Source organism: Syngnathus leptorhynchus, chromosome 2, assembly GCF_054491065.1.
Source record: "Syngnathus leptorhynchus isolate UIUO chromosome 2, UIUO_Slep, whole genome shotgun sequence".
Lineage (NCBI taxonomy): Eukaryota > Metazoa > Chordata > Actinopteri > Syngnathiformes > Syngnathidae > Syngnathus > Syngnathus leptorhynchus.
The window spans coordinates 22402190-22416355 of NC_141196.1; the positions used below are offsets into that span (position 1 = coordinate 22402190).

General features: G+C 40.5%; 1 protein-coding gene across 2 annotated transcripts; it reads left to right on the top strand.

Annotated features, from left to right (window-relative positions):
* The first annotated feature begins 811 nt into the window (after positions 1-811).
* On the top strand, positions 812-12631 carry hspa9 (heat shock protein family A (Hsp70) member 9). 2 transcript variants are annotated; one of them, XM_085903016.1, is made up of 16 exons: positions 812-876; positions 2067-2125; positions 2384-2471; positions 3243-3424; positions 3504-3628; positions 3737-3810; positions 4576-4682; positions 5860-6022; positions 6104-6196; positions 6864-7073; positions 7159-7386; positions 7479-7701; positions 8325-8419; positions 8779-8871; positions 11336-11476; positions 12287-12631. In XM_085903016.1, the coding sequence occupies exons 3-16, from the start codon at positions 2451-2453 to the stop codon at positions 12371-12373; spliced, it is 1842 nt and encodes a 613-aa protein (XP_085759142.1). In that variant the 5' UTR covers positions 812-876; positions 2067-2125; positions 2384-2450; the 3' UTR covers positions 12374-12631. The 2 variants fall into 2 exon arrangements, with proteins under 2 accessions (XP_085759142.1, XP_085759132.1); XM_085903006.1 differs by lacking the exon at positions 812-876 and adding an exon at positions 886-1146.
* Positions 12632-14166: the final 1535 nt, after the last annotated feature.

Consider the following 14166-nt stretch of genomic DNA (forward strand, 5'->3'; position numbering starts at 1 on the left):
AAAGGTCAAGCCAAAACCTTTGTACAGACTCACACTAAAAGAAAAGATGGTCTAAATCTTCAGTTTCCTTTTCACAAATAAACACCGCTCTTCTATCCATTTTAAATTTCGTCTTCAAAATGTTTTTAGTTGGGTAAATATAGTTGATCATTTTAAATTGAACTTCCTTTGTTTTTGCTGTGACTGGAAATTTCAAATATTTGCATCTAATCACTCTTATATATTCTAAGCTAAAGTCTTTCAAAATATAATCACGTTCGTAAAGGGAAAAACTCAATCGAGCAAATATTATTATTATTATTGCAAATCTACAAATCATATTGGCATAGTACATTGTTAACAATGTTATACTACCTTCACAAAACTGGCGCCTGAAAAGCGACTTTATTCAACTTGGATTTTTACCAATGCTATCTGATCACAAAGAAATTATAACAAGTCTATCTCACTCGTTTTTGAACATGGCACATTTCCCGTGAATGATCAATGACTCTAGAAAAAAAGTATATAAGTATAATTATTGATGTAATACCAGGGGAAATTTTCCCAATACCAAATTACTGACGTACTACACGTGAAACTGTCGATGTCGACAGCACCGTTACATCATGACCTTCACATGCAAACAAGCATAGTTGGCCGATACTAATCGCGATTATAAAATCCTCCCAAAATATAACAAATGTTGTTTTTATACAATTATAATATTAAGAACTTATTCTAAATGTATGTATCGTTCATCATCAATAAAATTATTTTTTTCTTAAAGGGTATAGTATTTCTTAATTGTAAAATATATTCAGGCATTAAATTTTGATCCTGTTTAGGGGTCCTTCAGCCTTGCATCGTGTAACATGTGTTGGATAATTCCAGAAGGTGCGTCGCAGTTCTAAGGCCTTTCTACTGACTATCCACCGGTGCCAGCACCGTATATCGAGCTAGCATTGATCAGGACGTGACGCTTGAGAATCTCCAAAGCAGCGTTTATTAAAATATTTGCTAATATTATCTACTGTCAAACGGTTTAAGTCGTTTTATTTCAGTTGGTTAGCCGAGCTGTCAAAAATGTTGAGCATTGCCAGAAGCGTTTCAAGGACTCAGCCGACAAGAAACTGCGCACGAAATGTGTCGTCTTTGCTAACAAAAGTGAGTTGCTCATACACGTAAACGGCATTAATAGACATCCTCTTCTCCGTTAATTGCGGCTTTTGCAGGGCCACTGCGAGGGTTAATATGTTAGCAGCTAGCTTTTACTTGTGATTTTTTAAACTCCATTTATCGTATGGTTGTTGGGTAAAATGCAGTATATTGCAGTCTTTGTGACTTTAAGTAATTTGTAGCATTGGTTTGTTAATTCTTGATTGTTATGAGTAAAGGCATTTCTCAATTGTTAGCCTGAGTAAGTCATTTCGGCGGTTGCGTAGTTTGATCATGTAACCTATAATCGTCAAAAATGTCGATTAAGTTATATTGTTTGATGCTTGCAGTCTTTAGCAGATACATTTAGCCCATTCAATGTGTCTTTCTGTGGCGGATGTGTGACTGGATGACCTTCAGATTGATGCCCTCCTGCTGCAATTTTGTTCCAAAGCTCACTAATGCGGAGTTTCTCAAGCATTGTGGGTCCAAAAGACATTTAACAGGGAGCAATTTCCCAAGACGGATGGTACTGATGCCAACATAACCACCTACTTGTATATTATACATGTGTTAAATAAGAAGGAACAACCAAATTCAATTGGAATAAGATCAGCGGTTCAGTACATGAGGTGCACTGCTTCCCCTAACATAGCTGCGAACAGAGAGCACATAAAATACTTCATCACTCTATTTATCATCTGTTCTCACCACTCCAGGAATTTGTTTGTCTAATAAGATAAGCGATTAGTGAGTTTGATTCAATCCTGTAAAGAGACAACATAAATGGAATTGTTTACTCATTTGACCTGAATTATGTGCTTCCCAGCAAGTGTCACGGAATGATTTATGTCCATATTTAAGCATTTTCTTGGTCCAAACCCTTGGCTTTTTAAACTACTATAGTACATTGTGATATCACCCCACAGGCTCATTGGAGCGGCTTCCAATCTGATGCACTCAGAGCCCTGTCCAGAAGAGACTATGCGTAAGTGTATTTAAATTTATAATGACTCTGGACATAAATGTCATTTGAAATTTAATCAATAAGTATGATGTATACATAAATGGAACTGTTTCAAAAAGTTGATAGTCTTTGTTGCCTTCTCTTGACAATTGTTGGATTGTTTTAATTTGTATTTTGCGTAAAAGGTAAAGGTAAATGTTAGATATAGCGATAAATTGGAGGAAAATATATTTTCATTGCAAAAAAAAAAGTGTCTTATGGTCAAAAGTTGTTTTGCAGGTCAGAAGCCATCAAGGGGGCAGTAATTGGAATTGACCTGGGCACCACCAACTCGTGTGTTGCAGTCATGGAGGGTAAACAAGCAAAGGTGATGCCAAATGTGTTGATTCCGTTGTTATATGGATGTAATCCAGTTTGCGGAATGTACTTAGGCGCATTTATTTTCAGCATTGTAGGTTGTCAAAATGTTTCTGTTTGATCGTGCTGTATAATCACGGGTCACCAACTCTGGTCCTCAAGAGCTCCGATCCCCACAGTGTTTTCAATGTAGCCGTCGTCCAAAACACCCGATTCAAACAATGAGCTCATCAGCAGGCTCTGTAACAAGCATGATGACGGTCCTGATCATTTCAATCGGGTGTTGTTGGGGGGACACACCTAAAACACTGTGGGATAGGCATCCCGGAGGACTGGAGTTAGTGGACCCCTACATTACATCTTAAACAACTACAACTAACAACTGTTTGCCGTAATTCTGTACAAACGATATACCAAACTTTTGTATTTATTATTCATTTTCATGAGGCTAGAGGTGATCAATCTTAATAGTTTACCTTTTAGGAGCAAATCATTGCAAGTGACCACTTATGACTTTCTTTTTACATCTTGTAACGTGACGCACGTTGCAGGCGAGCAAATTTGTTGTTCATTGTAGACCTGCTTCCAATAAAAAGTGCCTTCAGATAATTTTATACAACTCATCAGTGTTGCTTTCCCAAAGCTTGCTGAAGAAACTTAGGATTTAAATCAGATGTGTAGTACAAATACACTTAAAACAGACTGGATAATGGCTTTTGAGGACAGGACTTGGACATCTAGGATGTACTTATTGTTATTATTGTATCTTATTTCTTCACAGGTGTTGGAGAATGCGGAGGGAGCCAGGACAACTCCTTCGGTCATTGCATTTACCGCCGAGGGGGAGCGCCTCGTCGGCATGCCCGCTAAACGCCAGGCTGTCACCAATCCTCAGAATACGTTGTACGCCACAAAGAGACTGATTGGCCGCCGCTTTGAAGACCCTGAAGTCCAGAAAGACATGTAAGGATGCGCTAATGTGGGATGATCAAAAGATCTTTTAGTTCTTTAGATCTTGTAATTGTGTTTTTTCCATCAACAGGAAAAATGTCTCTTACAAGATTGTGCGTGCTTCTAATGGTGATGCTTGGGTGGAGGCTCATGGAAAAATGTACTCCCCCAGTCAGGCTGGGGCCTTCGTTCTGATGAAGATGAAGGAGACTGCAGGTAATGTGACTCTTTTTTTTTTTTTTTCCCCCCTCGGGTTTGTTTTACACAAACAGTCAACAGACACATTTTGATCTGGTGCTGTTTTGTTGATTTGCTGTGTTGCAGAGAACTACCTGGGAACTAAAGTGAAGAATGCTGTGATCACAGTACCGGCTTACTTCAATGACTCTCAAAGACAGGTAAAGCACACACAGCGAAAAATTGGACTGTTTGTTGCTTAATAAAAAAAAAAAAAATTCTTCATTCTGAGTTACTGCTTTTTTTGGAATCTGTTGATACCGAGGCCTGATCCCATACATGCATGCATTTATAACAGAGTGCATACTCATCTCGTTTGTCCTAATTTTATTTATATCAATAAAAGTATTCTATCAGGATAACTTATTTTTTGGCTATTTCCAATCATATGATCATTATCTTAGTGAGGTTATTTGTTTTGACAGTCCAAAAGTACGTCAGCTCATCGTGTTCGGGGATGAGAATTTTCCGCAAATCCGCGGATTTCCGTATTTTTCCCGTCGAAAGTATCATTTTCGTGAATCGTGTAAATCCGTTGAGAAAATGTTTATATATGCGGGGGTAGGGAAGCGGGGTTAACATTAGCCTGGCGACTCGCGAGCATTCACCCGCCCACCCGCCACGATAGCATCTTACGGAAATCGACTTGGCTCTGTAAACCTAACTAACTGCCAGCAGTGATGCGACAACATCCACCTTATTTTCGGCAGCATTTTCGTCACATCATTTCCCCCTGTTTACTTGCGCGGAGAACTAAGTGTTTTTACACCGCCACAATGTGAATTTGCCGTTCTCATCCCTGCGAGTTCTCCACAGTAAAATCTGAGAAATAAATGATTGGACAATTAGAATTGTTTCACCCTTGTGTGTTGTTACCCCCCTCCCCCCCACCACCACCACTAATTGCCGTGTTAATGTGCATTCAGGCTACCAAGGATGCTGGCCAAATTGCTGGTTTGAACGTTCTGCGTGTAATCAATGAGCCCACAGCGGCCGCACTGGCCTACGGCTTGGACAAAACCCAGGACAAGATGTGAGTCGTAGTGTGTCACTTGTGAAAGTCAAACAAAAATGAAACTATTCAGTTGTATGGACTGGGTTAATAAGCATATTCTAAATCAGTAATTGCCCAAAAAGAAAGAACATATTTGGATTAGCTCAGTGGCCTAGTGGTAGAGTGTCCGCCCTGAGACTGGGAGGTTGTAGGTTCAAATCCCAGCTGGGTCATACCAAAGACTAAAAATGGGACCCATTGCCTCCCTGCTTGGTACTCAGCATTAAGGGTCAGAATCAGGGCGGGTTAGATCACCAAATGATTGCCGAGTGCGGCACCGCTGCTGCTCACTGCTCCCCTCTCCTCCAGGGGATGGATCAAAATCACACAGGGATGGGTTAAATGCAAAGGACAAGTTTCACCACACCCGTGTGTGTGTGTGTGTGTGTGTGTGTGTGTGTGTGTGTGTGTGTGTGTGTGTGTGTGTGTGTGTGTGTGTGTGTGTGTGTGTGTGTGTGTGTGTGTGTGTGTGTGTGTGTGTGTGTGTGTGTGTGTGTGTGTGTGTGTGTGTGTGTGTGTGTGTGTGTGTGTGTGTGTGTGTGTGTGTGTGTGTGTGTGTGTGTGTGTGTGTGTGTGTCATTAGGACTTTAACTTTAAGAAACCTCTACAGTGCATGTTAAGACCCAAATTGACTGTCTTTAACTTAAAAGCGGCATCATATGCGTTTCTCTTGTCTCCCATAATGAGGGTTTGGGTATAAAACCTTCCTTTCTTTAGTAATGCCCGTCTTGATCTCGTTCTGTTTCTTCTTTGGGTTAATTATAGTACGGCACTATTTACCTGGCAGATTGATCATGCGATCAGCATACCACTCTTCGCCACAGTGACCATGTCACATATCACTCCGCCCAACAAAGCGGTGCCGCACAACAGTGGTCCACAGCCTTTTACGAGTGTATAAGTGATTGAATCATCACAATAATAACGAAAAATCCATTGATATGCCGCACCGGACAACAAAGCTGCAGGGTTAAAAACTTGAGTAAAAAGTAACAGCTTAAAGTTCGGAAATTTCGGTATATTGTAAAGAAAGATTTTGACGGAGGTGACGTCCTTTTTAAGTTGGAATGGGAGAATTTGGCCCCTAATTTGTTTTTAGTGGTACGATGCCTTCTTGTGCTCTAAACTCCGTAAAACTCGCTTCTCTGTTTTCCAGTATTGCTGTATATGATCTTGGAGGAGGTACGTTTGATATCTCCATCTTGGAGATTCAGAAGGGAGTCTTTGAGGTCAAGTCCACCAACGGTGATACCATCCTTGGAGGAGAGGACTTTGACCTGCCCCTACTCAAACACATTGTCAAGGAATTCAAGAGAGAGGTAATGAAGGGGAGACCATCTGTATAGCTTCCTCATGGGTGGGAATTCTCTGTTCAGTTACAAGTTTTTCTTCCACCTCAGTCTGGTGTGGATCTGACAAAAGACAACATGGCCCTCCAGAGAGTCAGAGAGGCTGCAGAGAAGGCCAAATGTGAGCTGTCATCTTCACTGCAGGTACATATGCGCATCACCTGAGGGATTGACTGCTGTCCAAGCAGGGTTTTCACAGGGTCTTAAAATGTCTGAAGATTCAAAATCCAAACTTTACTCTCAGTTGTCTTTGGATATCCATGATTTTACCTTCCAAGTCTTAAATTCAATTTAGTCTTCTAGTGTCAAGCAACCCTAACCCTAATTCCAGAAGGAAGTATAGCTTTTAACCAGATCAGTCGGTGGACAAGACAAGAGGATAGATTAAAAAGCAGTGTGAGGTGAATAAAATGGGCTGCAAAATATCGAATGAGAAGTTCTAATGTAAACTTTGCTGTCATTTTTTTTTTTGAGCATTCTCGGTCATAAACAAGCAGCTGTCGAGGACATGCAATTGAAAAATGGCTGGCACAGAGACTGATTTGCACATCCATTTCACACTTCTGAGGTCATGGGTTCAAATAATGGGGTGTGGTTTTCTTGTGTGGACTTCACATGTTCACATTGGGTCTGTGTGGATTTTCCCCAGCCCCCCTTCCCACACACACATTCCTAAAACATGCATGCTGTTTTAACTAAATGGACTGTAAGTGTGTCTGGTTTGTCTTGATGTGCTCTGCGATTGGCTGGTGACTGGTCCAGCGTGTGTACCCATCTCTTGCTGCTCAGTAACGTGATTGTTTTCTTGTAGACTGACATCAATCTCCCCTACTTAACCATGGATGCATCTGGCCCCAAACATCTTAATATGAAGGTGACTCGTGCTCAGTTTGAAGGCCTCGTAGCCGATTTGATCCGTCGCACAGTCGCTCCCTGTCAGAAGGCCATGCAAGATGCTGAGGTCTCTAAGGGTGACATTGGAGAGGTGCTACTGGTTGGAGGCATGTCACGCATGCCCAAGGTACACAGCAGTTTGTTTTCTGGACTAAAAGATGTCTAATCAATAGCTGTGCACATAAATGTCATGCACATTCGCCCCCTTTTAGGTACAACAGACTGTTCAAGACTTGTTTGGCCGCGCACCCAGCAAGTCTGTCAACCCAGATGAGGCTGTTGCCATAGGAGCAGCCATTCAGGGCGGCGTTCTCGCAGGAGACGTCACCGATGTCCTGCTTTTGGATGTGACGCCACTCTCGCTTGGAATTGAGACTCTGGGTGGGGTTTTCACCAAACTTATTAACAGGAACACAACCATTCCCACCAAGAAGAGCCAGGTACAGAGGACTCCAGGGACACATTATGATTGTACTCTGCTAATCTTACAAAAATATCACTGCAATGCTGCTTTCTTCCTGCTTTCGCTCAGGTCTTCTCCACAGCAGCAGATGGTCAAACCCAAGTAGAGATCAAAGTGTGTCAGGGTGAGAGAGAGATGGCAGCAGACAACAAGGTGCTGGGACAGTTTACCTTGGTGGGACTCCCCCCTGCCCCTCGTGGTGTTCCCCAAATTGAGGTTACCTTTGACATCGACGCCAATGGCATCGTCCACGTGTCCGCCAAGGACAAAGGGACAGGTCGGGAACAGCAGAGTGAGTATTTTTTACCCTCATTGCAAGTGAAGTCAGTTCAATCCATACCACACCACAATGTACACAATCACTTCAAGACTTTTCACACCAAATCTTTGCTACTACTTCCACAAATGTTCAAACTCAGGCAGATTTCAAATTGAATGTTTACGTGCTTCTATTAAGTTGTTGGAAACTGGGTTTAACAGTGAACCATTTGAAATTGAAATGGTTAGGAAATGCTTGTGTTCCATCTCTTGCTGCGGCTGCTACTATTGCTACTGTATAGGGTGGGGGTTATTCCTAACTAGATGTATGACAAAGTGCAGTTTCAATACGGACCAAATATATCCATGTCTATTTTTTATTGCATCAATGTACAGAAGTGTACGCTCATGTTTACAAATACTAGATCCATTGCGTGTCAACACAAAATAACCACTGGAATTGTGAGGATGCCTATCATTCTAGTATAACACCGGTATTACATCTTTCACTGACTCGACCACAGGAAACATATTTACTTGCAGTAATTTATCAAGGTCCAGTCCGACTTTGAGCAAGGACCCAACCCCATACTACTACTATTACAGTTAAGTGTTTAATTTTTTTTAAATCTGTGTCGCTTCTACATTTGTCCGCAGTTGTTATCCAGTCATCAGGAGGTCTCAGTAAAGATGACATTGAGAACATGGTGAGAAACGCTGAGAAGTATGCTGAGGAGGACAGGCGGAGAAAGGTGAGGGCCTGATGTTGAAGATGTAGGGATGTATTTAGCTTGAGTGACCAGAGATCATCACAAGCTGCAGTTTGGGCACTTATATAACGTTCTGTTGTTTCATTTTGAAGATTCTTTTTGTTGTGTCGAATTTTTAATGCATGCTCTATGAATGACCACATAAATTAAGGTACCAATTAAGGTGGTTGCTGCAAATGGCAACATTGGTAGTCGTAATCATTGAAACTACAAGAATTCAAAATTAATGTTTTGGACTACCTTCTCACATTCATCCAAGAAATTGCAATGTATAATGTTTTTACTTCTGATTGAATCGTATTTGACTGTTCTTTCTGACTCTATGCCATTGTGTCTACCAGGAGCGTGTGGAGGCTGTAAATATGGCAGAAGGCATTGTTCATGATACAGAATCAAAGATGGAGGAATTCAAGGACCAGCTTCCTGCTGATGAGGTAAATTAAATCTTTAGCTGGTGTGACTTGCAAACATATTTATCGTAATTTTCAGACTATAAGTCGCACCGGAGTATAAGTCGCACCAGCCATAAAATGCACAATAAAGTGAAAAAATGCACAGGAAATGCACACTAACGTGAAAAAAACATATATAAGTCGCACCGGAGTATGAGTCACACTTTTGGGGCAAATTTATTCGTCAAAATCCAACACCAAGAACAAACATGAACGAGCAACAACAGGCTAAACGATAGGTATGCTAACGTGACATAAACACAAACGAAGACCTGAGAACAGGCCTGATGTAACATTCAGTTATTCTAATAACTATTACATAAATAACACGTTTACAAAACCATCTGTGTCACTCCAATTCATTAAATTGATCGTCTTTTATGTAAACAATGCCGCGTACGCGCGCCGTCGGACTCGTCGTGATTTGCATTTCTAATTATTCTACAGACCCATATAACGATATATGAAGTATATTTAAAAAAAAAAAACAATCATATTACAACTATATTATGAAACCATCTGTGTCACTCCAAATCATTAAATCCATCGATCAAATTCCTCGTCCTTTGTCAACAACGTCGCACGTGGGCCCTGACGTCAGCCTCGTTGTTATTCCACAGATCTAATATATAACTATATTGTAGCGTTAACAAAGTACAAGCAAAGACGTGGGTTTGGTAAACGGCTCTTTATTTAACAAAACAAATGTTCAACGAGGCAACAACTACTGAACTTCCAGCCATGGAGGTGGAAGGGAGCTCCATAGAATAGGACCTGGCGTGCGTAAAAGCCATGTCCGAGCCCCATCCACCGTCCGCGGACAGCCACCCGGCCGAGCGCCGGCCCCAGACTTCCATCCACGAAGGTGAAAGAAAGCTCCGTAGAGTATGACCGGGTGTGCGTAAAAGCCATGTCCGAGCCCCATCCACCGTCCCTGGACAGCAACCCGGCCGAGCGCCGGCCCCCGACTTCCATCCACGGAGGTGAAAGACAGCTCCGTCGAGTCGGACCAGGCGTGCGTAAAAGCCATAATAGTTTTTCAAACCTTCTGTGTCACTCCAAATCATTAAATCCTTCAAACTCTTCGTCCTCCGTGTCACTTACAAACAAAGCTGCTAATGATGCCGGTAGTACGTGGGGCCCTTTGTCATCTTCGTCATCCCGTGATCGAATCTTTGTCCTTTATGTAAACAACCGCCGCGCTGCTGACGTCACTTGAAATTCAAATTACAGCAATCCCTTGCTACATCATAGTTCGTTTATCGCGGTTTCCCCCCCTTTTTTTTCACATATAAGTCGCTCCTTAGTATAAGTTGCCCCCCCCCACCCAAACTAAAAAAAAAACGCAACTCATAGTCCGAAAATTACGGTATATATTTTGTAAACATAGCTCACAACCTCCAGCCTTTATAATCTGTTTCTATGTCATCAGGAAACTCGAATGAAAAGAAATAGTCTTCTTCTGGTGCAATTGGACAGGGTGGCAAATGTGCATTGCAATATGCACAGGCTCATATTCGGGCATTCAATTTGACACAAAAAATTAATTGTTCCTGACAGTTATCAATAATGCCACACTGCGTACAAAAGATTGAGTCGATAAGAAATATTCCTTGTCAAAATTGACATTTTATTAGAAAAATATTTTTTCACAAAAGTAAATTGGTTTGCTCATTGAACATAAATTGTGCAATAGTGTTTCTCAATTAACTCTTGAGCATTTTCAAGACGTGAACCACTCGTGCATTATTTTAGTTTTTTATTTCTCAGAATATTGTGTTCAAACACAAACTACCAAATGAAAGATTAGACTCTTTGTTCATCACAAATCTTTTTTATACCATGTCACATTACATCTCCAAAGATCTACCATGTTTTAGAACGGGTGGCCCCTGGGCACCAGGTGTAGCCCTTTATGGCCATATGGGTAGCCCACAGGCCCATTCCAAAAATAGCTCACCAGTGATGGGACACTGACATTTTTCCAGGAATGTTGTCAAAGTGATTATTTCAAAAATTTAACCTGACAGAGATTTATACCATAAAGTATTGCATATTGATATTTATTGATTCGCTTATTACTGTGAGGAATCATTGACATGAACACATTTGTATCATTACATAAATTAATATAATTATCATAACCTAAAATATAATAACGCATGCTTAAAGGTCTCACAAGTTTGGCGATTACTTGCACTGTGATGTCCAAAAGCGGGTCAATGCTGCCATCTCCTGGTCATTGGTTGTTTTGTTTTTTTTGGCTGTACTACTTTTTCATTGTGTCCATAATTTGAAGTTGTTAGTTGTATACTAAACTACCCAGAATAAGATACAAAGAGGAACATATTCGGGGACACGGAAGTGTGTAATTTGTATAGGGACACAGTCTGGCCGTTGGGGAATAAACTTGAAGTACAACTTTTGTAATTCTTCCTTCTCGCAGTGCACTAAGCTGAAGGAGGAGATCACCAAGGTACGAGATCTTCTCACCAACAAGGACTCAGAAACGGGGGAAAACATCAAGCAGGCGGCCAGCAACCTACAACAGGCGTCACTCAAGCTCTTCGAAATGGCCTACAAGAAGGTGTGTGTACATTGTAGTAAATAATCATTGCAAACTCATTTCATAAGATTTCCCTTAAGACTAAAGAGCTTTCAGCTTGAGTACAATAACTCACACTAAAGTGAAAAGTATTTACCCTGCCTAGTATACGTACATAAGCATAATTTGTATTTATTCATTCCTGGTACTCATGATGTTGACATCAAAAGCGGTGTTCGCTTCATGCAGTCCATAATCCAACCAGCTAAATCAAGATACCCCCACACCAGGACTAATACCAATTGTTGAGAGCCCAGGAAGCAGACAACCAAGTTGTGGAGCCAACTTTTATTTGCAGTAAAAAGGAAAATCTTTGCCAAAAAATAATACAAAGTCCAACACGTGGTTTAAATTCTCAAGTATGTTTATTAAATAGCTTCTGTTTTTAACATGTTCAAGATTTTTTTTCTTTGAAAATCCTTTGTTATGGGATTCTAGTAAGTATGGGGAGTTGTCGTTAAAAGTTCAATAAAATGTAAACGGATCCCTAATGCTTTCAACAATAGTTGGACAAAATTTCAGTATAACTAAAGTTTTAATGTTTCACCTGGCTTCGTTTTAATTTCAATCAAAGAAGAATGTTGTGCAGCAGTCATCAATGCTCTTTCTGTTGTTTGTCAAATAGTACACTTGTACCAAATTTTATAGAAAAGTTCTTGCATGGAGCAGATGCTAACAGCGTGTTACAACCGGCCAACCCTACGATTAAACGTTCTGTAAATTAATCGTTTCAGCCAGATTTTAACACTATTTTGTGTGCATTTCTTTACGCTTTGGCTCTTTTTCCTACAGATGGCATCAGAGCGCGACAGCAAAAGCAGCGGCGGCGACAGCAGCAGCAGCAGCTCAGAGGGCGAGAAGAAAGAGGACCAGCAGTAGACTTTTGACAATTTCACTGTGTGTTGTCATATAATTTGACAACAGGACTGTTGGGGAGGGGAAGGAATTGCAGGGCCGTTGTGGATGTGTGAATGTTGTGAAATGTATGTATGGATGCATGTATGTGTGTGGGTTAATATCCAAGATCAGCCGTATGCAGCCGTTCAACTGAAATTTGGCCAGGTGGATCACAATTGCATTGCTGTCTTTTGTAGTAAAATAAAAAACAATAATCAGTCTTGGGACTGATTGAACAAAGTGTGATTTGTTATTCGTAAGACAAAGACAAAGATGAGCTTCAAGTTGCGGTCCCTTCTTGATACCTGGTTATCGATCCTATTGCATTTGCAGCAGAGGAAAACGTGTATCTGCATTTTAAGAGATCCCTATCCATCTAGTTTATGTAATTAGTGGTTGTCCTCTTTAGCTGAAGGCAAAAGAATGATGAGGTGCACCTGGAACAAAGTGCCAACATATAGCAGGGCCCCTGGAATGTAAACAAAGAAGCAACCATTCACACCAATGGACAAGACTTCAGCTTTATTTAATGGAGCACTTGAACTACAGCTGCAGCTGTTACAAACGCCTACAATTAACAATATGAAGCTTCAGAAAAGAGTTGATTTGAGTTAGGACTTCACAGGAGAGGTATTCCCGCAAGCAGGTTATGTGAGAACTCAAGGTTAACCTCAAGATGAAGGGGAAAGTCTGAATTGTCCATTGCATAGAGCAAATCCAGCCTAATAAGTATGCTTTTGAATCCTGTGATATTTGTTGTCATATAAATTGTTTCCTCATGGGTTAAATGTATGTTTTTCAATTTATTTTGTATTTGTTTCTCTCATTTGATGAATGGTTGAATATTAGTCAAATAAAATACACATACATGTAATGTTTTATTCAAATGATTTCGGATTATGACTACATTTTTACATTGATAAACTATTTTATATGTAAAATTACATTTGTAGTTTATTTCATTCAATGAATAGATTAGATTCGTTAATTCAATTATATAGTTTATCACTTAAAATAACAGTTAATTACAATCTAAAATTAGAATTGCTCCAGTTCATCTAAATAAATTATTTCCAAAATAATGTGAACATTATATGAATAAAATTTTAGACTTCTTTTTTTTAATTTTATGGTTTTCATTACTGGATGTCAACAGACCTAATAAAGGCTGAAATATTGCGTAATTAAAATACACTATTTTTAAACCTCATTTTCAAATGACCTCACCCATCTACGTTCAAAACATCCATTGTAGCCCTTGAGCACTACATTTGCTTTCCTCACTTTCTTAGAACAGATGCCTTAATGCTCCCAAATGTGAATTGTGTGTGATGAGAGTCACCCCGCTCACTCTGTTTGTACTTCTGCCCTCTAGGAAGAGATACAGATGCCTGCGCTCCCGCACCACCAGACTCAGGGACAGCTTCGTGCTCCAAGCTGTCCGGATCCTGAATTCCCTCCCCCCTCCACCCTCTGCTACATGACGTCCTGTTCTTTTGCGCTATGATCTGGCTGTCTGCTATTAGCGCGCTTGCTCCATTTTGCTGCTCTTATTTGTCTATTTATTTATTTATTGTTTATTATTTGGGTTATTTGCTTATTACTTATTTGTTGCTCTTGTCTGTTCGTTTTTACTCTTTGTGCTGTTTGATGTGCGTGTTGTGTACTGTCTAGTCACCGTGGGACGGTGGGAAACGTAATTTCGATCTCTTTGTGTGCCTGGCATGTGAAGAAATTGACAATAAAGCGGACTTTGACTTTGACTTTTTGACTTT

What these genes read in the sequence shown, in the direction of transcription:
- hspa9 (XM_085903006.1), top strand. Translation starts at nt 1,066, where the DNA reads ATGTTGAGCATTGCCAGAAGCGTTTCAAGGACTCAGCCGACAAGAAAC. An exon ending in TTCCCACCAAGAAGAGCCAG is followed by an intron (nt 7,387 to 7,478) that starts GTACAGAGGACT and finishes GCTTTCGCTCAG; the next exon opens with GTCTTCTCCACAGCAGCAGA. An exon ending in GACAGGTCGGGAACAGCAGA is followed by an intron (nt 7,702 to 8,324) that starts GTGAGTATTTTT and finishes ATTTGTCCGCAG; the next exon opens with TTGTTATCCAGTCATCAGGA.